Here is a 24,023-nt window from a genome sequence, read left to right on the forward strand (position 1 = left end):
CTCAGAGGTTGCGGCGTGCGGGCTTAGTCCCCCGACCTGGGATTGAACCTGTGTCCCGTGCACTGGCAGGTGGATTCTTCTCCGCTGGACCACCAGGGAAGTCCTGAGACACCCTTCTTAGAGTAAAACCAGGCTTTCGTCAGGCCTCTGTCTCCTCACACAGCCCTGAAGCTCAGGACTCCCCGCAGGTTGCCTGCTGGCGAGGATCCTATGGGGCTTGTGCAACAAAGGACAGCACGCGGCTGGAAATTCCACATCGCTGGAGACTCGCGCCGATGCTGCTCGGGAACCAAAGGAAAACCCGGGAGGATGCAGTGCCTTCCTGTCTCCTCCTGGAAGACCTTCATTTCTGGGTAGCACTTTCACTGTGGCTGTTAGCGAGTCCAAGCCTGTACTGGTCTCTTAGCGACAGTTCAAAATATCAAGAGAGGAGTTGTGCGGTAAGGAAGAGTGACTATTTGGAAAGGCAGTAGGTAGAGATGATGGTGGACTCATGTCCCGAAGAACCATCTGTCTGAGTTAGAATTCAAGCTTTTTGATACTCAAAGGGGAGGGAACAAAGTCAAACATTTCCTGGTTCTTTTCGGCTTCCAGAGGGAATGTGCTAATTTCTTCCTCCCTGCAGAAGTTCACAAGTAGGCCTGGTCAGGATGTTTCCTGTGAGCTGAACAAAGGTATTTTAGCGTAATGCTCATTACCTGGCGCAGGGTCCCCAGAGATGAGCCATTATGTATAATTTAAGCTTAAAGGCAACATCCCTTTAGTGATTAACTTGCAGTCTTATCCCACCGCTGACACCTCCAGCCTCATGGGTCCATCACATCATTTGACTCCAGGGGTGGGTGTATGTAAACTGAAGTTTGGACCTCCTGAAGGTGCCACTCGGAGTTAATATCCTCTATACCACCCAGTGTATGGGCTGGAGCAGTATTTCTAGGTGTAGAATGTTTTGCCTTCAGGATCAAAGGAGGCACAGCCAGCACTGTTTCATTCTTTGTGGGAAGGGATACAAGATGCAGAAGTTTGTATTTTACCTTGGAGGGTCCATTCAGGCATTCTGTAGCCACTGGACTCCTGAAAACATCAATGACATGTGAGCCCCGAATCTTCATGGGATCTATCTGCCATGCTCTCTAACGCATGTATTTTACCAAGGTGAACTTGCTATTTCTTCTGTCCAGTCTCCATGATGTCATCGTGCTCTGTAGGATGTTCAGGTGGTCCACATATCTTCAGACCATTTTATGAAGAAGATAGGAGACTTCTTATAGCCACGGGTAAAGTGCCAACTAAATACTGTTTTCCAACCCACATAAATGCAAACTGTTTCTAATCCTCTTTCTTGATTGGAATTGAAAAGAAAGCATCTGCCAGGTCAGTCATGGACCAAATCCAACACAGCCCTGAGAACAGCGGCTATTTGTTTTGTTTGTTGTAGGTTAAAGTCATTCCCTCAGATCCATTCAACTTCTGCAGAGACCAGACCAGTACATTAAATGGAGATAGAATTGGTACAATGACTTTGTAACCCCGAGGTCTTTAATGGTGATACAAATTTCTGCCACCCCTCTCAGAATGCAATATTGGTTTTGATTTACTGCCTTGATGAACTGGGATATTTTCAGAAGGTTCTGTTTGGTGTCCTTCACTACGATAGGACTTATCCCAAGGACGAGGGTCCCAGTGTTGAAGATAATCCAGCCACTAAATACAGTCATGATTGTAAGGAAGTGGCCACACAGGTGTGTTGGTGGAGAAAGCAGGGCCATCGTGAGCTGGACACTGACCAGGTCTCATTTATTGCCAGGCCCCAGAGGCCCCCAGTCTAAACAGAGGGCCATGATGACACTCTGGGTCTCCAGGGGTCAATTTGGACCCAATAGTTCTTACAGTATCTGGGTCTTCCCCTTTCCCCAGTGATTACTTACAATTACTTACTAGGCAATGACCTTCTCGGGGATGCTATTGATATGAGTTGAGTTGTGTTCCCCCCTCAAAGAAGACAGGTTGAAGTCCCAACCCCCATACCTGTGGATGTGACCTTGTTTGGAAATAAGATTTTTTGCCGGTTTAACCACAGCGGGACGAGATCAGTGCATGAAGGTGGACCCCCGTCCGATGTAACTGGAGCCATTATAAAAAGGGACAGTTTGACCACAAAGAAAGGCCTGCCCAGAGGAAAGACGGTGTGAAGACACAGGGAGAAATCCACGTGAAACTGGCGGACTGGGGTGGTGTGTCTGCCAGAGCTTCCTGGAGAACCTCTGGAAGCCAGCAGGAAGCCAGGAGAGGTCACCTGCCGGTTTGAGACGGAGCCTGGCCCTGCCCACACCCTGATATCAGACTTCTGGCTTCCAGAAATGTAAGAGAATAAACGTCTCTTGTCATCAGTCACCTACTCGGGGTGCTTTAGGAAACTAACCCAGCTCTGATCACGGTGGAGCTGGCAGTGGCGTTGTAGAGCCCCACCTCTTTAGTCGGTGGGCTCCATATCTGAGGGCTTCCCAGCTGGCACTAGTGGTGAAGAATCTACTGCCAGTGCAGGAGACGCAAGAGATGCAGGTTTGATCCCTGGTCCAGCAAGATCCCCTGGAGAAGGAAATGGCAGCCCACCTCCGTATTCTTGCTTGGAAAATCCCATGGACAGAGGAACCTGGTGGGCTAAAGTCCACGGGGTCGCAGAAGAGCCGGACACGACTGAGTGACTAAACAGCAACGGAAGCATCTAGGAGCTGAGAGGAGAGGTGGGGAGCTCCCGAGGGGGCCGAGAAAGACTGGGGAACCCTGGATTGAGATGCAGTTGTGGCCTCAGTGGAGGGAGGAAGGCATCAGTGCAGGTCTAAGGAAGGTTCAGCCAGGCCGATGGGGAGTCCTAATGCCGAAGCTTTTCTTTTTTTTTATTTTTTGGTTTGCAGCTTGTGGGATCTCCATCACTGACCAAGGATTGAATCTGGGCCACATCAGTGAAAGCCTGGAATCCTAACCACTCGGCCACCAGGAAACTCCTACCAAAGCCGTTCTTTAGGGGAATCCACATGTTTCAGACATAAGGATCTCCCCGTTTTGAATACAAGACCCTCCATTGCTTTGTTTGTGAATCGAGGCTGATGGAGGCGCTAGTGGTAAAGAACCCGCCTGCTAATGCAGGAGACCTAAGACATGCGGGTTCTCTCCCTGACTTGGGAAGATCCCCTGGAGAAGGGCGTGGCGACCCACTCCAGGATTCTTACCTGGAGAACCCCATGGACAGAGGAGCCTGGCGGGCTACAGTCCACGGGGTCGCATAGAGTCGGACACGGCTGAAACGTCTTAGCACACAGCGCTCAAGGATCAGAGGAGACAGTGCCTGAGCATGTAGCCCGCTGAAGGTGGCAAGCCATGCCACCCCCTTCCCCTGCCCAAGGCAGATGGCACAGAGTCACAAAAATTTTTGTGTTTTTTTCCCCAGGAGGGACTGATTCAGCTGCTGAAACTTGCTATACTGTCTCAATACAGTATGGCAAGTGGTCTCTGAAACAAAATCTAATTCCTAAGCAGGACCTAGGCACCGCCCGGCTCTCTGTCCCCAGAAGAGTCTTTGTTGAGACTTCTAAGATGTTTCAAGGGCTTATGAATGGGTAGCTGTGTTTAATGAGAATATTCTGTAACTTCCAGGCATTCTGTTAGATGGTATTATCCAAACAGTGCCGAGCACAGCTTCAGTTCATTGGGAGGACATGGAGCACACTTCCTTGGGTTCTCTGCCAAGTCTTGGTTTAGGGAAGTTGAGGGTGGAGGCTCCGGTAACCATGGTGAAGAGAGGAGGTAGGACACTTGGGTGTGTGCGCAGGCGGAGAGTGGGTGGAGGTGGGGAGGATCTGCTTCTCCACTGGGGGAGGGGAAGGGGGAGGGCCCCACAGGGTCACAGGTCTGTGTCCCCTGAATGCAGGTTAGGAAACACTGGGTTATGGTCTTCAACCCCAAACGCTCCTGCCTTTAGGAGTAGAGTGAAGACGAAGGGAGAGGAACAATTTTTCTTCCGTCTACTCTTGTCTCTGCCGCTCTCCCACCTGACCAGACGGACTTGTGCAGCTCTGGGTGGCATGGAGTGGGTGTGCCTCACACCAGCCTGTGTTGGCTTCACGCTTGTGTGCACACATGCACACACAACCACACACGCACACATGTGCAAAAACGTGCACACAACTCACACACACAGGTGCAAAACCACACACATGCACACGCAAGCACTCACACATACACTCATACACAAACATGCACACACTCGCACACACAGCCACACGCATGTGCAAAATACAATTCACACACACACATGCAAAACCACACACAGATGCACACTAAACACACACACATACACTCATACATAAACATGCACACACACAATCACATGCACACGTGCAAAAACATGTGCGCACAACTTACATGCACACACAATTACATATGTATGCGTGAAAAACCACACACATGCACACTCGAGCACTCACATGTACACTCACACATAAACATACACACGATGTTTTTAGCAGTTTCTCATAGGAGTGGCTGCAAGGAGGCAGGCAGTGTCTCCACGGTCAATCAAGCTCCAGGCCGGGCCCTGCATGTCTAGCTCACCAGCTGACACCTCACAACGTCTCATCATGACACTGTCTTCTCATTGTTTTATGCAGACGTTTTTTTCTCTTTGCCCAGAGGGAGGAAGCAGGCCGCACTCCCTTCCCTTCCTCCTTTTCCCTCATAGCTTCCGCATGTACATTTTCCTGTTTAACCCCTCGGTGTCAAGGAGAAAGGACTCTTGTAATTTCCAGGCATACAGACTTCTGTCTGCAGGTCCCGAAAGAGGCAAGTCCTTGCCTTTGGACCGCCTCCCGGAACTCCCTAGTTCCAGCCTGGATTCCTCCTTCTGGAAGGATTTGTGTCCCAAACTCCTCTCTCCGTGTAGGCTCTAAGAGGTCATGACGGCTATCGTTTCAAGTTTGGGATTTCTGCATTTTCCTGATGCTTCTCCCCGCTTGATCCCTATGCGACATCTGCACATCCTTGACTTTTGCTGATTATTTCAGAGAACTGTCCTTTTGCGTTTAAAGGGGTAACTGTCTCCCGTGTGTGTTGGGAGGGGAGAGGAAGGCAGGCTAGGCTAGGACAGCAAATACTAGGGAGAATACAGCCCCGTCCCTGCTGGGCGAGGCAGTTCTCTCAGTGCCGCCGCTGAAGCAGCCTGGGAAGGGTTGTCCTCTTTCTATGATTTTATTTTTTCTTGAAGTGTAGTCGATTTGCAGTGCTGTGCCTATCTCAGTCCTATAGCAGTGACTCAGTTGTACACGTAGACATTCTTCTCTGACAGTGTTTTCCATGGTGGTTTATCACAGGATACTGAAATCATTCCCTGTGCTATATAGTAGGACCCTTCTGTTTATCCATTCTGAATGCAACCGCTTGCATTTGCAATATCAGCTTCCCAGCCCATCCCTCCCCTTCCCCCTCCCCCTTGGTGAGCAGAAATCTGTCCTTTATGTCTGTGAGTCTGTTTCTGCATGGCTTTGGTGGAACAGGCCTGGGTGACTGTTAGGCTACATGAATTACAGAGGACTCTGTGTCGCCAGACGGGAGATCTGCACTTAGGGGACAGTGAGGGCAGAGGAAGCCGAGCTGCCAGGAGTGCCCTGTGTGGGGGGACGAGGGCAGGGGACCCCGGAGGTGGGGGGTTTGGGGGGATCTCTAAAGCCCCCCTCCCCCGCCAAGGAAGGGCAGCCTGGACTGTGGTGCGGGTGGCCGGACTGCACGGAGCAGACAGACAGGATCACTTGTGCCCCTGAAGGGATCAGGAGTCAGGGAAGCGGGGGGAGCCCCTCTGGAGTCAGGGAGAGGGAAGTCTGGAAGGTGGAGGGGTGCTGAGGAGGCAGGGAGGTCAGGAGGAAGGAGAGATTTCTTGTGGATGTGGAGGAGACGTGTTTTAGACACGAAGAGTTGAAAGTGCCTGTGGGAACGTCCAGAATGTCCCTGAAATGTGGGTCAGCCCTTCAGGAGGGGGGTTTGTACCGAGGATGTGGAGATGAGCGTCACCCGCTTAGCGGTGACAGTGGAGACTGTAAGGAGAGGTGAGACTCCTGAGCGCCTGTGATGCGTTAGGAAATTTAGATGGCTAAGCTCCATCCTGACAGTTCCCTTTGTAGGATAGACAGACAGATGAAAGATAGTTGATCGATTGATGGATAGATAGAGATAGACACGATATCTGTTATGAGCTGTATATCTACTAAAATAAGATCTTGTTGACATTTTCTGGTTGTCTAAATATGTTCAGAGAAAATTCACCACACTCATCAGAGGCTTAAACTCTTGGTCTCCAAGTACAGTTCAAGTTTGGGGGCTCCTGCTTCACTGCCATCAGCTGCAAGGTGGTCCTGTCTCCTGGGGTGAGCCTTCCGCTCTTGATGTTCCCTGCTCCGCGGGGCCGTCCAGAGGCTGCGTCCACCCTCGGTCACTAAGACGCTGGCACGGGTCCAATCTCAGCAGGGCTGCTCCCGGTTCCCACTTCGGCTCCCCTAAAGCCTGGTGAGGACTCCTGCAGGGCCCCTCCCGGCGCTCACACAGGCCCCCTGGAAATAAGGGCCAGTGTGACGGGATGGGACGCAGGGGGAATGCCCCGCCTCTCGGGCCGAGGGTTCTTTCAGAGGCCCTCGGGGGAGCTCCAGCCCGGCAGGATCTCTTTCCAGGCAGTCGCCTTGGTGGCCAGTCTGGTAACACATCCTTGTGTTGACTTTCCCTCCTTTGCTCACCCTTGCCCCCTGGACCTTCTTCCCAGATAAACTGCCGCGTGTTCACGTGACACTCGGCTGCAGGCTGGGGCCGATGGGGTCTTCTCACCTGCCAGACCTGAGCCCTGGGTCTTCGCCTTTCCTGCCAGACAGGAGTGAGATGGGATGGGGTGATGGGGAGGACTGCTATTTCCAGAAGCAGACGGGAAATAAATTGCACACACCAGGAACAGGAAGGAGAGAGTCAGAGGCAGGGCTATTCTCTCTGTATATACACCTGTGGGAACACAGGACATGGTTTACTGAATGGTCAAGCTGGAAGGTCACCCATAATCGTGCTTTAGTGGTATCCCTCTGTGTTCCACCGTCAGAGGGTTCAAAGCGGTCATGTTTTGCAAATTGTTAGCCCTACAGACACACTTACAGAGGAGATGAGGCTACCGTTCTCATCATGGGGACGGAAAACCAAGGCAAAGGGAGCCCTCAAGTTCCCAGAGCCAAGTGGGTGCTGAGCTTCAGATGACGCTTTGGGCTTCCTGCCTGCTGCAGCCGAGCCCCACCTTTGACTGGAACCGAGTCTCAGCAGGGAAGGAGATTTGTGAGGTTCCCGGGAGGCAGAGGTTGGTGTTGGCACGCCCTGTGCCGGGGCCCTTGCCTGGCGTGGCCGGGGGGATGCTGCGAGAGGCGAGCCTGGGAAAGGGAGGGGAGAGCCGTTCTGAGCGGCCAGCCTGGGATCAGCTGCGTCATCGCTGCCGCCTGCCCATGACTGGACCTGCCATCGCCGGGGGACGGTCTGACTCCAGCCATGGCCGCTAAGGACAGAGCAGAGCTCATCGCTCTGCAGACGTGAGCCGTGCCAGCACGCGTGTGTGCATCCTCACTCACTCAGTCTTGACCCTGTGGACAGCAGCCTGCCGGGCTCCTCTGTGCATGGGATTCTCCAGGCGAGAATCCTGGAGTGGGTTGCCATGCCCTCCTGCAGGGGATCTTCCCGACCCAGGGATCGAACCTGCAGTTCTTAACGTCTCCTGCGTGGGCAGGCAGGGTCTTTACCACTGAGCCACCTGGGAAGCTAAGCCTATTTATTTAGCCGCATTTCCTTTTTATGCATGTAGAAGAGTGATACACGGTTTAAAACATTCTATGTTCAAATAGGTCCAAGAGTTCTTTTAACATGTTTAAAATAAACATTCTAAGTGCTTAGACAGCACTGTGACATGCGCAGTGAGCAGCCAGCATTTTCTCGTGCGTGGTGCTTTATTTAAATAACCCTGTGTCTTACACTGATGGAGTCTCAAAGTCCATGAAATATGGCAGTATTTATGTTTTCTGTTTCAATTGTCATCAATCTGTTTCTAATCTAGTCATGGAAAAATATGTGAGCCATCTTGCCATGGAACTATTTTCAAAATCTCATGGAAGCCTACCAAGTTTTCGTAATTTAGCTATGGAACTTTCTTGCTTTTCAGAGAGGAGGTTCTGGTACCGTAAGGCTATGTTTCTGGGTGCATATTTGGTTCAATTTTGTTAATCCCGGCTTTTGTCTTAAATAAACAAATGAAAAATATATAAATAGATGGCATTAACAAATAAAGAATATACATGTAGAGAAAAACGAAAACGTCCGTATTATAAAACATGCAGTTTGAAGAATGAACAGTCATTTGTGCAAAGTCGATGTGTCTTCCGTAAAAAGGTTTCAGTTGGAAAGCCTGGCCCATCTGTTCTTGTACTGACTGACCGTTAGGTAGAGATACGTGTGTCCTTGAGTGCCTTTGGGTTTGTTTACTAATATAGTTAAATAGAAAAAAAAATTAAACATCATGGGTGCAGCAGGTGTATTTATTCGCAGTATCTTTCCTTTTAGAAAAGCACTATGATATCACGAAAATATTCAACTTTAAATGACTTCCCGCAGGCCCCGAGTTCCATGCGGGACTCGTCTGGACACACAGGGAAATCAATCTATTCAGGCCTGAAGGACGATGAACTTTGGTTTTGTCCCACGTGGAGAGACAACGAACGCCTCCCAGAAAACAGACCCTTCTTTCTGTCTTGCTCCATCTTGTCAGTGCTGGCGTGACCCCACGGGCGCTGGGTCTGGGCTGGTGGAAATTTCCAGGCTGGGAGGAGGCGAAATTTCCAAGGAAGCAAAACGCAGACTCCCCTAATTGTGTACACCTGCTGCCCGAACTAAAACAAGCCCCCCGACCTCGGATTTGGTGGGTTGTTGGCCTTTTGAACAAACAACCCCTCCCCCGCTCTGCCCCCCAATACTGAAGCCGAGATCTCAGGGTCCCCCTCCCTGCCCACCGTCGGGGAGGAGCCCAGGTCCTTCCTCCTAAGCACATGCTCTTCCCTGCTGAGTTTGCACCCACCTTCCAGTCCCGAGGGGAGAAGGGCTTCACTCTGTGGTCAGGGGGTTCCCCGTGGGAGAAACTCCAGATGGTGCCCCATTGCCCTTGAGGCAGATCCGAAGTCCTAAGTGGCTTCTGGGATCCTTCCTCATCTCCCCGATTTTCTGTGTACCTTTCCTCGCGTCCGTCCCCGTTCCCTGACCTCTCTTGTCAATTGCCCCCCCAACTCTGATCTTGGTCTTGTCCCCCAAAACTTCTCAGGCTTTACCCGACCTCTGGTATCCACACGAGGCCTAGAAAGGGTTTGATCTCCTTTAGGGAGTCCTACACACGTGCAGTCCAAGCCCCCTTGTCTTGATGGGAAACCTATTTCAAACCAACTTCAGAACCACATTCAGGATGTAGGATGCGGCAGGCTGGGGCTCAAAGGTTCTGTCACACGAGTCCAGCTGCACTAGGAGGTCTGGGCCTGGCAGCGGCCCCTGGTCCCGGGAGACCACACTTCGGAGGTTTGGCAGTGTGGACAGGGCAAGGCGACCCATTTCTCTCCTCCCCATTCGTCACAGGAGGGCATCTGGACTCGACCTGGGCCAAGGCTGAGCTCTACACGTGTGGTTGTCCCCGGATGCCAGCAGGAAGAGCCCGCAGGCCCTGTCACACTCCGGGTTCTCCTCCGAGGGACAGACTCCTGCCTGGGCTGGCAGGCGGAACGCAGTGTTTTTCGGGGCGGGGGGGTACATTTCCCCACGAGGCTCCTGTGAGGGGCCACCTTCTTCCTAACCTCGCGGGACACCTTCCCTTACTGGTGATTCTAATGCATGAAGAACCTGGGCTTGGCCTCAAGCTGACTGATCCTGCAAGCTGTCTGATTCCCTCAAGGTGTCTGATCCTACAAGGTGTCTGATCCCACAAGCAAACATTTCTATCAGCCAGCAGGTGACTCGACCCTGGCCACGGAGGGGAGTTGGCCCTGAATGGTGGCCAGAGTCAGGACCACCGCAGAGGGACAGAACCCCAGGAGGCTGACCCCCAGGCGGGCCCTCCAGAAGCAGACCCAGGCAGATGGAAAAGGGAGACCTGCATGCACTGCTGAGGAGGCAGAGAGCTCAGAGCAGACCTGGGTGTGTGTGAGGGAGCAGGGGCCCTCTGTGCTTCAGTGTGTGTGTGTGTGTGTGCGTGTGCGCGTGCAGGTGTGTGTGTGTGTGCGGGTGTGTGTGTGGTGTGTATGTGTATGGTATGTATGTGTATGCATACAGGTGGGTGTATATGTGTGTGGATTGGTGTATGTGTGTGCATGTGTGTGGGTGTGGGGGTGTGTGTGTGGTGTGTATGTGTATAGTGTGTATGTGTATGCATGCAGGTGGGTGTGTATGTGTGTGGATTGGTGTCTGTGTGTGTGTGTGCATGGGTGTGGGGCTGTGTGTATGGTGTGTATGTGTATGCATGCAGGTGGGTGTGTATATGAGTGGATTGGTGTGTGCGTGTGCATGGGTGTGGGGGTGTGTGTGTGGTATGCATGTGTATGCATGCAGGTGGGTGTGTATATGAGTGGATTGGTGTGTGCGTGTGCATGGGTGTGGGGGTGTGTGTGTGGTATGCATGTGTATGCATGCAGGTGGGTGTGTATATGAGTGGATTGGTGTGTGCGTGTGCATGGGTGTGGGGGTGTGTGTGTGGTATGCATGTGTATGCATGCAGGTGGGTGTGTATATGAGTGGATTGGTGTGTGCGTGTGCATGGGTGTGGGGGTGTGTGTGTGGTATGCATGTGTATGCATGCAGGTGGGTGTGTATATGAGTGGATTGGTGTGTGCGTGTGCATGGGTGTGGGGGTGTGTGTGTGGTATGTATGTGTATGCATGCAGGTGGGTGTGTATATGAGTGGATTGGTGTGTGCGTGTGCATGGGTGTGGGGGTGTGTGTGTGGTATGCATGTGTATGCATGCAGGTGGGTGTGTATGTGTGTGGATTGGTGTCTGTGTGTGCGTGTGCGTGGGGGTGTGTGTGTGGTATGTATGTGTATGCATGCAGGTGGGTGTGTATATGAGTGGATTGGTGTGTGCGTGTGCATGGGTGTGGGGGTGTGTGTGTGGTATGCATGTGTATGCATGCAGGTGGGTGTGTATGTGTGTGGATTGGTGTCTGTGTGTGTGTGTGCGTGTGCGCGTGCAGGTGTGTGTGTGTGTGCGTGGGTGTGGGGGTGTGTGTGTGGTGTGTATGTGTATGCATGCAGGTGGGTGTGTATGTGTGTGGATTGGTGTGTGTGCGTGTGTGTGCGTGGGTGTGGGTGTGTGTGTGTGGTGTGTATGTGTATGCATGCAGGTGGGTGTGTATGTGTGTGGATTGGTGTCTGTGTGTGCGTGTGCGTGTGCGTGGGGGTGTGTGTATGGTATGTATGTGTATGCATGCAGGTGGGTGTGTATGTGTGTGGATTGGTGTCTGTGTGTGCGTGTGCGTGTGCGTGGGGGTGTGTGTATGGTATGTATGTGTATGCATGCAGGTGGGTGTGTATGTGTGTGGATTGGTGTGTGCGTGTGCGTGGGTGTGGGTGTGTGTGTGTATGGTGTGTATCTGTATGCATGCAGGTGGGTGTGTATGTGTGTGGATTGGTGTCTGTGTGTGCGTGTGCGTGGGGGTGTGTGTATGGTATGTATCTGTATGCATGCAGGTGGGTGTGTATGTGTGTGTGTGCATCCACAGGTGTGTGCGCGCGCCTGTGCAGAGTCTATAGAACCGTGCATGCATGGGATGAGCCCCAGGGCTGGATCGGCACGTGCTGGCGAGCTTGCTCTGCCTCGTGGCCGCTTCCCCGGCGGCCCGATCTGTGGTACCCAGCTCACGGAGCACGTGTCCGCTCAGGTGCCGTCCTAAGGACTGATCTGTCTGGTCTCACTGCACTCTCACTGTAGCCCCTGTGGTAAACACTTTCGCCCCCACGTAACACATGTGGAAACTGAGGTTTGAGGGCTTCTGCTACGTCTCCAGATCCTGAAGCCTGGTCCCTCTGATGCCACTGCCCATGAGCTCTCCTGCCATCACTTGAGTCTCCGGACTCAATGGAAACAGCTATTTTTTTTGACAAAGATGAGGCAGAGGAAGGAACCCAGGAAACACCTCTGCTCGTCTCAGCTGCTACGAGAAGCACGAGAAGATTGACAGGATGCTGAGAGTCAGGGACGGCGGAGAGCTTCCTCCGTCTGCTCCCGTTCGCCTCCTCTGTGTTCTGCCCCATCTGCCCTCTCCAGCTGGAAATCTTCAACTGGCGGCCACTGGGTCAGGTCTGGACTCCTTAAGTGGCTTTCCCAATCCTCCCAGAACCCTTCGCTGTCTGAGCAGCCGACCTAGATCTGTAGCTAGAGAGGTGGCGATGATGCCGGTTCAGTGATCGCCTCTTGGGAAAGACCACGGGACCTGTGTCTGCATGAGGAAGGCACGCGGGCATTACTGGTGGGAGAGGACTTGGTGTGAGTGACTCAGGGCGTGGGACCAGCACCGTGACCTCAACACAGCAGCCGCCTGGCTTCTTGTTATTTCCTGCAGAATCCTCCAGCTGCTTGGCCTTCCCGGGGCTGGGATCAGTCTGGCAGTCTGCGAAGCCCGCCCCCTTTGGACTGCTTCTGATAAGACGGTGGGGCTTCAGGGAGAGGCCTGCGCCCACCCAGCTTCCCATGACGTTCCAGCCTCTTGCTGCTGGGAAAGTAGTTACTGAGGGTCTGGCTAGAGCTAAGAGAGCTTGTGAGGCACAAACAGTCTTTATCTGCAGGATGAGGTTAGTTTCTGTTTGGGCCTGATGTTTTCGTAAGAAGGAAATCGCTTTCATAAGAATCAGATTAGGTCCAGGAAGCATCCACCGGGCAATGAACAGCTGATAGAGGCAGAGCCGCAGGATTTTCTCATTGGTCACGACTGCCACCTCCTGGCCATGCTTGTGAACTACACAATTTGGACTTCTACAAGCGTGCCAAGTCCCTTCAGTCTTGACTCTTGGCGACCTCATGGACCGTAGCCCGCCAGGCTCCTCTGTCCACTCCAGGCAAAAATACTGGAGTGGGTTTCCATGCCCTCCTCCAGGAGATTTTCCTGACCCAGCGATCAAACTCGGGTCTCCTGCATCTCCTGCGTTGCAGGCAGACTCTTTACCACCGAGCCTTCAGGGAAGACTTAATTTGTTATGTGGGAAGAGGTAATTCATACAGTTCTCTAGCTGGTGTTCCCCGTCAGAGAGGTTGTGTGAATACAACCAAGGGTACCTTAGTATTACTGATACACCCAGGCTGGGGCAGCTTGCGGGAAGGATGACCTCCCTGCAAACGCAGTGACGGATTTTGGAACACAGCAGCTGGGGACCTCCAATGATTGTACTCCCTGCAGTCAGAAGTCTGAGAGGCACATTCGCCTGTTGCTGCAGACACACCAGATCGGAGATCACATTCCTCATCCTCTCTTGAAGCTTTGAAGGCCTTGTGTTGGGCTCTGGTCAGTATGGCATTTATGTAAGCTGTATATACAGCTTTTAGGAAGAGTCCTTAAGAGAGGGCTTATTCCTTCCCTGCCCTTTCACCTCTTTTGTTAGCTGGAATGTGATGAGATGACTGGATCTGGGCAGCCATTTTGGTCCACGAGACAGAAACCATCTGGGGAGGGTGATAAAGTCACAGAATAAGACAAACTCAAGCCCTGCTGATCACAGACTGTTTGGGTTGAGAATTGGATTTCTAACTTGTGTAAATCACTACTTGATTTTCTGTTCCTTGAAATGGAACTTAATCCTCATACATTTCATAGGTTCTTTTCAATTAGGATAGTGAAGTCTGAAGGTTAAAGAGGTAAATGTTTCCCAGAGGCTCAACTGTGGCACAAAGAAAGGTGTAATTACCCAAGACTACTGCTGGGAGGTGGTCTTTCTTCCATCTGTTGAGGGAGGGGACAGGTCTCCCCTTCCTATTGCTGGGAAGTCATCTCTCTAGGTTCTCAAGGACAGGAGAAGGAAGCCACAGATACCCATCCTGGAGAAGTCTTTGAAAACAGCATGTGAGAAAGCAGCTGCCCTCAACCCCCGCTGTGTGCCCGGCTAACAAGAGTGGCCCCAGAGGCTGGCAGAGTTTGCCCCATGACGGGACCAAAAGGAAACCAGCTTGATTTTAATCATCTGTCAGAAATGTTGAAAATGAACTTTCTCTCAGCTAATTCTTTCTGAAGCTTTCAAAGCCTGAGAACATAATAAAAGCTACGCTTTGTCGTGTTTTTCATCCATTTTTCTGGCCATGGCACAGGGAGGTAGCTTCTGGAAGTATACGACTGTCCTCTCTGATGACTTTCAAAACATGGATTTGCTCATCCAAACTTTTTTGCTCTATCATCCATAGCATCTTTTTTCTTTTTTTTTTTTTTTGGTATCCAAAACTTGTTTATTGGGATGGTCTCCTGTTCATCTTGATACAGGGTGTTTTTAGTGCTGCTTCCGTCTGAAAGAGCATCCTTCTGTAAGCCTTGCTTTTCCTCCTGTAGGTTGGCAGAGGACAGTAGAGCAGCCAACACACAAAACTACTGTTTGTTCATGGCTAAAGATGGTAGTGATTTTACAGCATCCTGGGCATTTTACATCCATGAAATAGGAATTGGGGCTCTGCACCAGGCGCTTCTTCTTGTGTTTCCTCTTCTCCTCTTCTGGAGAGGGATGAAGAAGATCCTTTGCGAGTTGTCCTGGGAAGTGTGGAGGGCAAATGAGGGCCTTCTGTGATCCCAAATCAGCGTGAGAGGAGCGTGCAGACAGAAGAATGAGATCTCCACGGAAACCTAGCTGGAGGAACCCATCCATAGCATCTTTAACCTTTACGTGCATTTTTGATATGTGACTTCTCAGACTTAGCAACTCCTGTGCTTACTAAGTGTTCCATAGGTCAGGGCGCAGGGCAGACGAGTGGTAAGTACAGTCTTTCAATCTCTGAGACTGTTTCCTCGTTTGCAACATGGGGTTAACAACAGTCTCTAGCTTGCGGGATTGCTGTGAAGCTTAAGCTTATTAGTGCATGAAAAGTCTCAGAGGCTCAGTAGAGTCCTGGGCAAGTGACAAGGACATCGTCTCCACTAGTTACTGTTACTATGACTACCCCGCCGCCTGTCCTGTGCTGTCCAGGGCGGCAGTCACTGGCCACCTGTAGCCGCCAGGCACCGAGTGAGTTGACAGTAATCCAGAGCGAGGTGCGCTGCCAGTGAAGGGTGCAGACTAGACCGTGAAGTCTTGGTACGAAAACAAGAATGTCAGATACGGTCCTGACAATTTTTAAAAACTATTGATTGCATGTTGAAACGATGACATTTTGGCCACACTGTGTGAAACAAAATGCATGATTGAAATTAATTTTGCCGGTTTCTTTTTCCTTTTTAATTTTGCTTGCTGTTTGCTCTCGGCCGCGGCGGGTCTTGGCTGCCGCGTGCCCTTCCTCCAGCCGCAGTGAGTGGGGCCGCGGTGCTCGGCTTCTCCCGCCGCACACGCGGGCTCTCGCGCACGTGGGCTCAGTGGTTGCAGATCCTGGGCTCCCACAGGCTCAACAGCTGTGCTTGGGCTCGGGAGCTCCGAGATGCAGGGAATCTTCCCAGATAGGGGCTGAGCCCGGGTCTTCTGCTTTGGCAGGCGGATTCTTTACCCCCAGGGAAGCCCTCTTCTTTCTGTTTTGAAATACGGCTTACAGAAGATCTAAAATGTCACAGATGGGCTTCTGCATCCGATTTCTCCGGGATGGTGTGGGTGTTGGCCGACAGGTGGGGCGGGGTGGAAAAAGTGAGCCGGGAAATGGTGGTCCACATGGTCAGTACTGGTGGTCAAGATTCAGACAAAGGAGACAGAGATACAGTGGAGGAAGTCTAATTCCTAGGGCACCGTGGACTCTGGTACGGTTTAATTCCACGGATGACGTCTGGGGTTAAAGGGCAGTCTTCACACTGCCCTGTGAGTCTGAAGACAGGCTGAAAATCTGTGGACTCAGATAAGGGGGGATCTGGAGAAGGCACGCCACGATCTCCCGGGGGGAGACCAAGCCCCAGGGTGGAGCATGTACTTGACAGGAAACCACACAGCGGGCAGTTATCAAGGACCTCAACCGAGGGGGTGGTAGTGGAGGGGTAGGAAGCCCAGCCTGGGGTCTCTGCTGCTACGGATACAATTCAACCCCACAGGTGATGGTCACCGTTCACTCAGGGCCAGGCCCTCTGTTAGAAACCAGACTGAACATAGAGCCTGTCTGCAAGGCGGTCCCGGTGACGTGAGGGGCACAGAGACAAACAGGGGGTCGTGGCCCAGAGGGATTAGTGCCGTGATGGGCTGGGAGGGAGCTCACTGGCGGGAGAGCGAATCCACTCCCTCGGATGAGGGACAGCTCCCGGGAGGCAGCGGCATCCCAGCAGAGACCCTCTGTGGGAAGCAGCCAGGGAAGAAGGGAGAAGCCGGTTCTAGGTTGAGGGAGCATCCGCGCAAAGTCAGGAGAGCTCTGTGCTCCAGGAGGTGTGAGCCGACCCCGGGGAGCCTCACGGTACCGGCAGGGAGGGGTGCTGGCCAGCGGAGAGCGGCCGGCTAACGGAGTCTCAGCATCGCAGAGCAGGAGCCTGGGCGCAGGCGGGAGGCTTTGGAGAACTCGACACAGAGGAGGGTGTAGCCAGGTCTGTGCGTTAGGAACAGCTCTCTGATAACACTCTGGGGTTCCGGTTCTGGTTCCGGGTAAAACGGACAGAACACACATTGCTGCCGTTCTAAGCCGTTCAGTCTGTGTTTTTGCTGTAGCAGCCCTAGCAAACATCATCGCCTTATGTTTCTTTCTTAAACCACTCATTCCCATCTCACGGGCTAAGTCACTTCCTCCCAGTTAACTTGCTAGTCTGAACTTTTGCTGTATGTCTTTTGGCTCATGACCCTGAGGTTGAGATTAATATCTGATTTTTGTGGAGCCTAGAGAGAAGAGGACACAATTTCTCTGAGTGGTTAGCTAATAACTCATAAATATTGTCTACGTAGGTAGGACATTGTCCCCTACACAGTTCACTCTTGTCCTATACATAGTAAAGATCTAATATGCTGTAATACATTGTAAAAAGATGCTTGCTCCTTGGAAGGAAAGCTCTGACAAAACTAGATAGCATATTAAAAAGCAGAGACATCACTTTGCCAACAAAAGTCCATATAGTCAAAGCTGTGTTTTTTCCAACAGTCATGTACAGATGTGAGAGTTGGAACATAAAGAAGGCTGAACAACAAAGAAATGATGCTTTCAAATTGTGGTCCTGAGAAGACTCTTGAGAGTCCCTTGGACTGCAAGGAGATCCAACCAGTCTATCCTAAAGGAAATCATTCCTGAATATTCATTGGAAGGACTGATGCTGAAGCGCCAATAGTTTGGCCACCTGATGCGAAGAACCAACTGTTGGAAAAGACCCTGATACTGGGAAAGATTGAAGGCAGGAGGAGAAGGGGGTGACAGAGTGTGAGATGGTTGGATGGCATCACCAACTCGATGGACATGAGTTTGAGCAAACTCTGGGAGATGGTGATGGGCAGGGAAGCCAGACATGCTGCAGTCCATGGGGTCGGGAAGAGTTGGACACAAGTTAGTGACTGAACAGCAACAAGGTTGTGAATTACCCTGGGTTTGGAGTTTCTTCTGCTGTACTCCCCACCACAAGTTTCCTTTGGGAGGAAGGTGAACGGGGAGCCATAGGGGTTGGGGGGGGGGTGTGGTCCAGACCATAAACAGATGAGAGTCCAGGGTTTCTTGTCGGGAGGGGCTGAAGGAGGGAGTCCAGGGTGAGAGCAGAGCATCCTTCCCGTCGTCAGGGAGACGGGAAAACAACAGAAGGGGGACAGCGCAGAGGTTCCAGGGAGGTCCAAGTGGACCCCACGTGTCTGCGGGGAAACTGAAGGAGCCGAGGTGGGAGCACGTGGCGAGGAAATGGGATTCCAGGCTGGGGGGGCTCTGCAGAAGGGACCCCCGCCCACCAGCAAAGCTGGAATGTCTCAGGTGTCCATTTGTGGGTTCCAGTGAAGACGTTCTGACGACGAGAACTGAATCAAACGTCACTGACGGAGCCCTCGACTTGCATGTGAAGGGATCTCTGCAGACTCTCCTCCTGCCGCCCGCTGGTTATTTCTGGGGCCTCTGTCAGCAGAAGAGCAGTTCTTTCCTCTCTCATTCTGGGGCACCTCCCCCGGGCGCTGACCCAGGCTCTCGGGGTGCAAGAAGGCTGAGTACCGCTGCCCCTGTGGGTCCTGGGGGTGCGTGGCCCCGTGCCCAGGCCTGGCACTCCCCTCCCGGCTTGGCGCTGGGACCCCCCGTTTCGTGGAGAAGCCGTGCGGTATTCTATCCTCCCCATTGCCATGGGGACCCCACAGCATGCCACGGGGGGCCTGGAGGCCCTGAGTGCCTGGCGCGCCAGCTTCTGGCCCAGACTCCCGCCGGCGCGCTCAACCCCCGAGGCCCGGTGCACGTCTGCAGGGCCGGGTGGGGGCGTGGGGCCCCAGGCCCCTTCCCCTCGCCCACAAGGCAGAGCCCTCATCACGACTTCCACCCCGAAATATCCAGAAGAGACGACGCGGTGCCCTTGGCTCCAGGGAGGATCGGCTTCCTTCCACAGCTGTGCTGAGACTCGGCTTCTGATTTTAGGGCCGCTTCTCCAGTATCTGGGAGTGAGCTCCCTGAGTGGGGCAGGTGTGACCCCGCTCCCAGGGCTGACCTTAGGGGCTCGTTCCCAAGTCCAGGGTTCTGGAGCCTGAGCATGGCTGTGAAATAGTGAAGTCAAAGCACGTAAAATATTGAACAGTGAGATCCAATTAAAAAATTGAACAAGAAGCAAACAGCTGCAGACAGCCCTCAGGGTGTGTGAGAGGGAAGGGAAAAAACGCAACTCAGACAAACAAACAGTCTGGTACCTTTGGAGGCAACAAAGGGAAAACCCAGCTCGATGATGAAAAACTGTGGACAGGGAACAAGGCAAGAGTGACAGTACCTTTCTCTTCTAAACGACTGCAGACCAGACGTGTGTCACCCAGGATGGTGGAGAGGGTCATCACTGAGAGTGCAGGCATGGGCAGGTGACCGCGGATGGTTTATCCCTTAATTTTTAAAAAAATCAAATATATTGACATACAACTGTGTGTATGTTTAAGATGTACAAGGTATCAAACAATGCAGCCATGTATTGTAATGATTGCTGTCAAAGTGATATTTACTGCTTCGATCACATTGCATAGCTCTTCTTTCTTTTTGGTGGCTGGGATAATTCATTTTCAATAGGGGAGTTTCATCGTTAAGCTGTCTTCTGGCATCTTCCATTTCATGACCAAAAATGAGGTGGGAAAAGGAAAAATAGAAAGGAGGTGTGAGGTCTGAATGTTTGCATCCCTCAAAAATTCAGATGTTGAAACAGACCGCATCCCTGTGCGGGTGTTGCCAAGGGAGGGCTTTGGGGAATGGTTGGGTCAAGAGGCTGGACTCCCCTTGGGTGTGGAGTGCTTATCAAAGAGGCCAGAGGGAGCACCCCCCCTCCAGCCCCCAGCCCTTCCAGCACTCAGGACACAGCGGGAAGACAGCCATCATCCGCCTAGGACCAGGAGCCAGGAGGGCCGTCCCCAGACACCCCGGACTTGCAGCTTCCAGAAATGTGAAAGGGGCGTTTCTGTTGCTCCTAAGTGGCCCATCCATGGTGTTTTTGTTCCAGCAGCAAAACGAACTGAGACAGGGGGATAGGCTACAAGCACGTGGCCCTTTTCTGGGGACAGGCGTGACTTGGAGTGTTTCTGGTCTGGCTGGAGGAGTAAGCGCGGGAAGGAGCCGGCGGACCCCGGGCACCCCGAGGACCCCACTGCTCCTGTCGTGGGCCGCAGGGCCGCTACTGGCCCACCGATCCCTGACGGCACAGGGCTCTGCTTCTTCACCTCGCGAACCCCGACTTCCTCGTCTATGAAGTGGACCATGGCATCATCCCCCATCGGCTCACTAAGCATTGAGACGGAGGTTGGGCTCCCCTGGGGCACAATGGTGAAGAATCCGCGTCCCAATCCAGGAGACGCAGGAGACTCGTGTTTGGTCGCTGGGTGGGGAAGATCCCCTGAGGTAGGAAGTGGAAACCTACCCCAGTATTCTTTCCTGGAAAAATCCCACGGACAGAGGAGTCTGGCGGTCTATAATCCATGGGGCCTCAAAGAGTCGGACAACGCTAAGTAACTGAACACAGAGTATCTAGCACAAAGCCAACACATAGCAAGTGCTCAAAAAATTGTTAGCTTTTAAACTGACAATATTGTTATTGCAGTTGTTCTGCCTTCTCAAACGTTGTTTTTCTATATCATGTATTTTAACCTTTTTAGTCTACCTTTATGTGGAATCCTTGATTCCTGATGTGAAGAGCTGACTCATTTGAAAAGACCCTGATGTTGGGAAAGATAGAAGGCAGGAGGAGAAGGGGACAACAGAGGATGAGATGGTTGGATGGCATCACCGACTCAACGGACATGAGTTTGAATAAACTCCCGGAGTTGGTGATGGACAGGGAGGCCTGGCGTGCTGCAGTCCATAGGGTCACAAAGAGTTAGACATGACTGAGTGACTGAACTGAACTGATGTGAAATCCTTGCTGTAACCCTTTGATTATTTCAATAATATTCTCTGGCCCCATCTCCAGTTTTCTCCAAGCATTTCTGAGTAGAAGAAAAGGAGGGAAAACCACAATAAAATGATATGAGCTTGTGTGGCATGGACTTTTTCCTTCTTTGCATCCTTGGTTGAGTTTCAAGGAATCCATAAAAACTTCAGCTGGAGGAAGAAATTATTGTTTTCAGCTGAAATAACATCGATGTAAATATTCTTTTTTTTCAAGAGTGAGGGGCCAAGAAATTGAAAGAAAGAATTTGGTGTTATACTACCTTTTAAAGGAAATCTGGGTTTGGGGAGAAAAAAAAAATCAGGTTGGTACATTTGAAGGCAGCTGAGGGCTTCAGCTCCAACCGGAAAAACTGAAGTTATTTACAAGCTAGATGTTAAGTGGCTGATCTCCAAATCCCCTGGGACCCCTGCTTGCCCAGATCAAATGATGGGGAAACTAGACAAAGGAACTTATCTGAGAAAGCTGGCTGAGAAAACTGTAGCTGATTCAAACCTGAAATTGAACTGCTGGGATGATAAGTTTTCCCTCCTTAACAAGTCGGGGTTAAAATCAGCATGTGGCCTTTTCCGTTCTCTCACTAGCTATTTTGGGTGATTTTTTCTGGAGGCAGACGTAATTGTTACATTTGCAGATGTTACATTTAGTTCTTCACATCCCCAATGTGTATCTGTTCTTTCTTTCTTTTTTTAAACAGGAAACACGTTTAATTAAAAATTACCTGCATTTTCTTTCCTAGGCCTTTTTTTTGGGGGCCTGGAAAGTTTCTGTTTCAGGGGAAACTTGTCCCTGAATGTTTCCTTCAAATTCTTTTCAGGGTTTATGTAGTTCAGCGAACATGTGCCTAACCCAGATCTACTTAAACCAGCCACACTTAGAAGAAATCAAGGTGCCAATGAAGCGTGTCAGGGCTTAAAAGGCACGCGGGCTTCTGGGTGAGGTCAGGGCTCAGAGACAGTTTGCACCCGGCGATGTCGAAGGGAAATTAGGAACCAGGCCTTCTGCTCCAAGGTGAGTACCCATCTGCTTTGGACTGAATGTCTGTGTCTCCCCTAAGCTCATAGGCTGAGATTCTAACCTCCATCGAGATGCTGTTAGCGGGTGGATCTTTGGGAGGTGATGACATGATTCGTGCTTCTATAAAAAGGGACCCCGGAGAGCTCTGGCACCCCCCCCCCCCCGCCCCGTCATGTGACGACACAGCAGGAGGACAGCTGTCTGTGGTCCAGGAAGCAGGCTCTCACCAGACATCGAATTTACCGGCAACTTGGTCTTGGTCTTTCTGAGCTCCAGAAATAAATGAGAAAAATGTGAGAAACAAATGTCTGTTGTCTGTAAGGCACCCGGCTTATGGTATTTTTATTACAGTGCTCTGAACTGACTCACGCACCTCCTGAACAGAATAATAACTCACATTCATTGAGCTGCATGCCTGGCACTGTTCTTTCATTTACTTCTCAAGGTGTTTCTGTAAGTAAGGCAGCTGTTATTACTGTTGGCACATGCAGATGAACAGGGAGGCTTAGAGAACCTGAGGTTCTTGCCCAGTTAACAGCTGAAAAGATGGCCTAATTCTCGACGCTTCTTCCACAACTCTTTCCTCTCCGTACACTTTCTAACCTCCCCGGTGTCCACTTAGGGGATGGTGTGGTTCCAGCGGGACTAATGCCATTCCAGCGCTCGGGGTGGGTCATGTGACAGAGGCAAGCCAATCAGCACGGGGCAAGGTGACTGGCCAGGAGCGGTCACGTGACCCAAATCATGCCTGCAGAGAAAGTGCAGGGCTTGGGGAGGAGGCCACTCTCCCCTGTGCTTTGGACAAGCGTGAAACTGTTTACTGCTGTGGGAAGGCCTGTGGAGGGTGAAGCCAGTCTTCGGGGAGCCCAGAGGTAAGAGAACCGCACAGAGATAGAGGAGACGTGCTGGTGACCGTGTGAAGCTTTCCAGCGAACCGTGGCTGAAGCCTGAATTGCGTGGCCTCAGCAGTGAGCGCTGAGCCGTGTGTAACCAGACGGAGCTGGTCTCCGCTCCTTACAAACGTTCCAAGCGGGCCGATCACACTGACCCAGTGGATCTTCAGCTTTCTGCCTGAACCTCGCCGGGGGAAGCTCTCCTTGGGCACCGACGTTCCCTTAAAAATAACACACACACACACACACACACACACACACACACACACACACACACACACACACACACACGTGCCCTTAAAATATAAGGAAGGGCCTACAGACACCAAAACGACTGGAGCTCATTTATTTCCACTTGAGTCCCTTGGTTTGGAGGCATCATAGCATAACCTTAAACCAGGGAATTTTCTTTTTTTTACAGAGAGGTTTATTCAGGAGAAATTTTTAGAATACTTGATGGGGATTTTGAAACACTGGCAAATCACTGATAAGAAATAATTAAGTTAAATTCTTTGGCAGGGCCCCCGCTCCCCTCCCCCCACCCCCAACCCTGCCCGCTGGGCACACATGGGTGACCAGCCTAAGAGAGCTTGCCGTGGGTTGCCCACCTGCCCCCTAATACCTCCTGCCTCCTGTGTTGGCAACTCCAAGCTTCACCCTAGTTATGATGTTCTGCCTGAGTTATGATAATTATCCTGGCATTTCTCCTACCAGGACGGTTTGTACTTTTTAATAGGAGAGTCATAAACAAGGAAAAACTTTCTCAACTTGCAGGAATGAAACTCGGTGAAATGTAAGGGCAGACATATCTGGGGGCCGAGAAACACTTTTTGCTCCTCAGATCACACCCTTAGTGCAACTGCTGTGAACTCCTGTGTGCTCGGCCGAGGCAGGGTCAGCCCACGTGTGTGCGGGAGTGTCTGTTTAACTAAACCTAGAGCCTCGAAATCTCTTTCTTTCTCCCCCTGCCCTGTCTCTCCGGTTCTCCCTCTCCCCCCTCTCTCTCTCACACACGCATACACACACACTGTCAATGAATTTTAAGAAGAGAGCAAAGAATTGAAAAAGGAACAGCTAAATAGTGGAAGATGAGACGTGCACTGCTTCTTCTTCCCCGTCCCCGTATTTGGAAGGCGGCGACAGCTGACCTGAGCCATCCATGGAACATGTGAATTCTTCGACTCCACCCGGAGCCCCTGCTGGACGTGGGGATGTTTCTGGAAAGGGAACGGGAATGTCTGGCTGGGAGGAATGGAGAAGGACCAGCAGTCCAGTCTGCCGTCTGGATCCACAACAGTTCCCCACCCTCCCCCGGCCACGTGTGTGCCCTGAGCTTTGCCCCCGAGCCTGGCATGG

General features: G+C 51.7%; 1 protein-coding gene across 1 annotated transcript; it reads right to left on the bottom strand.

Moving 5' to 3' along the window:
* Window positions 1-14,487: 14,487 nt before the first annotated feature.
* LOC136151657 (small ribosomal subunit protein eS27-like) lies at window positions 14,488-14,811 on the bottom strand. Its single transcript, XM_065912959.1, has one exon. It carries the CDS (start codon window positions 14,717-14,719, stop codon window positions 14,561-14,563), a length of 159 nt encoding a protein of 52 aa, XP_065769031.1. The 5' UTR covers window positions 14,720-14,811; the 3' UTR covers window positions 14,488-14,560.
* Window positions 14,812-24,023: the final 9,212 nt, after the last annotated feature.

Source organism: Muntiacus reevesi, chromosome 20 (genome assembly GCF_963930625.1).
Source record: "Muntiacus reevesi chromosome 20, mMunRee1.1, whole genome shotgun sequence".
Lineage (NCBI taxonomy): Eukaryota > Metazoa > Chordata > Mammalia > Artiodactyla > Cervidae > Muntiacus > Muntiacus reevesi.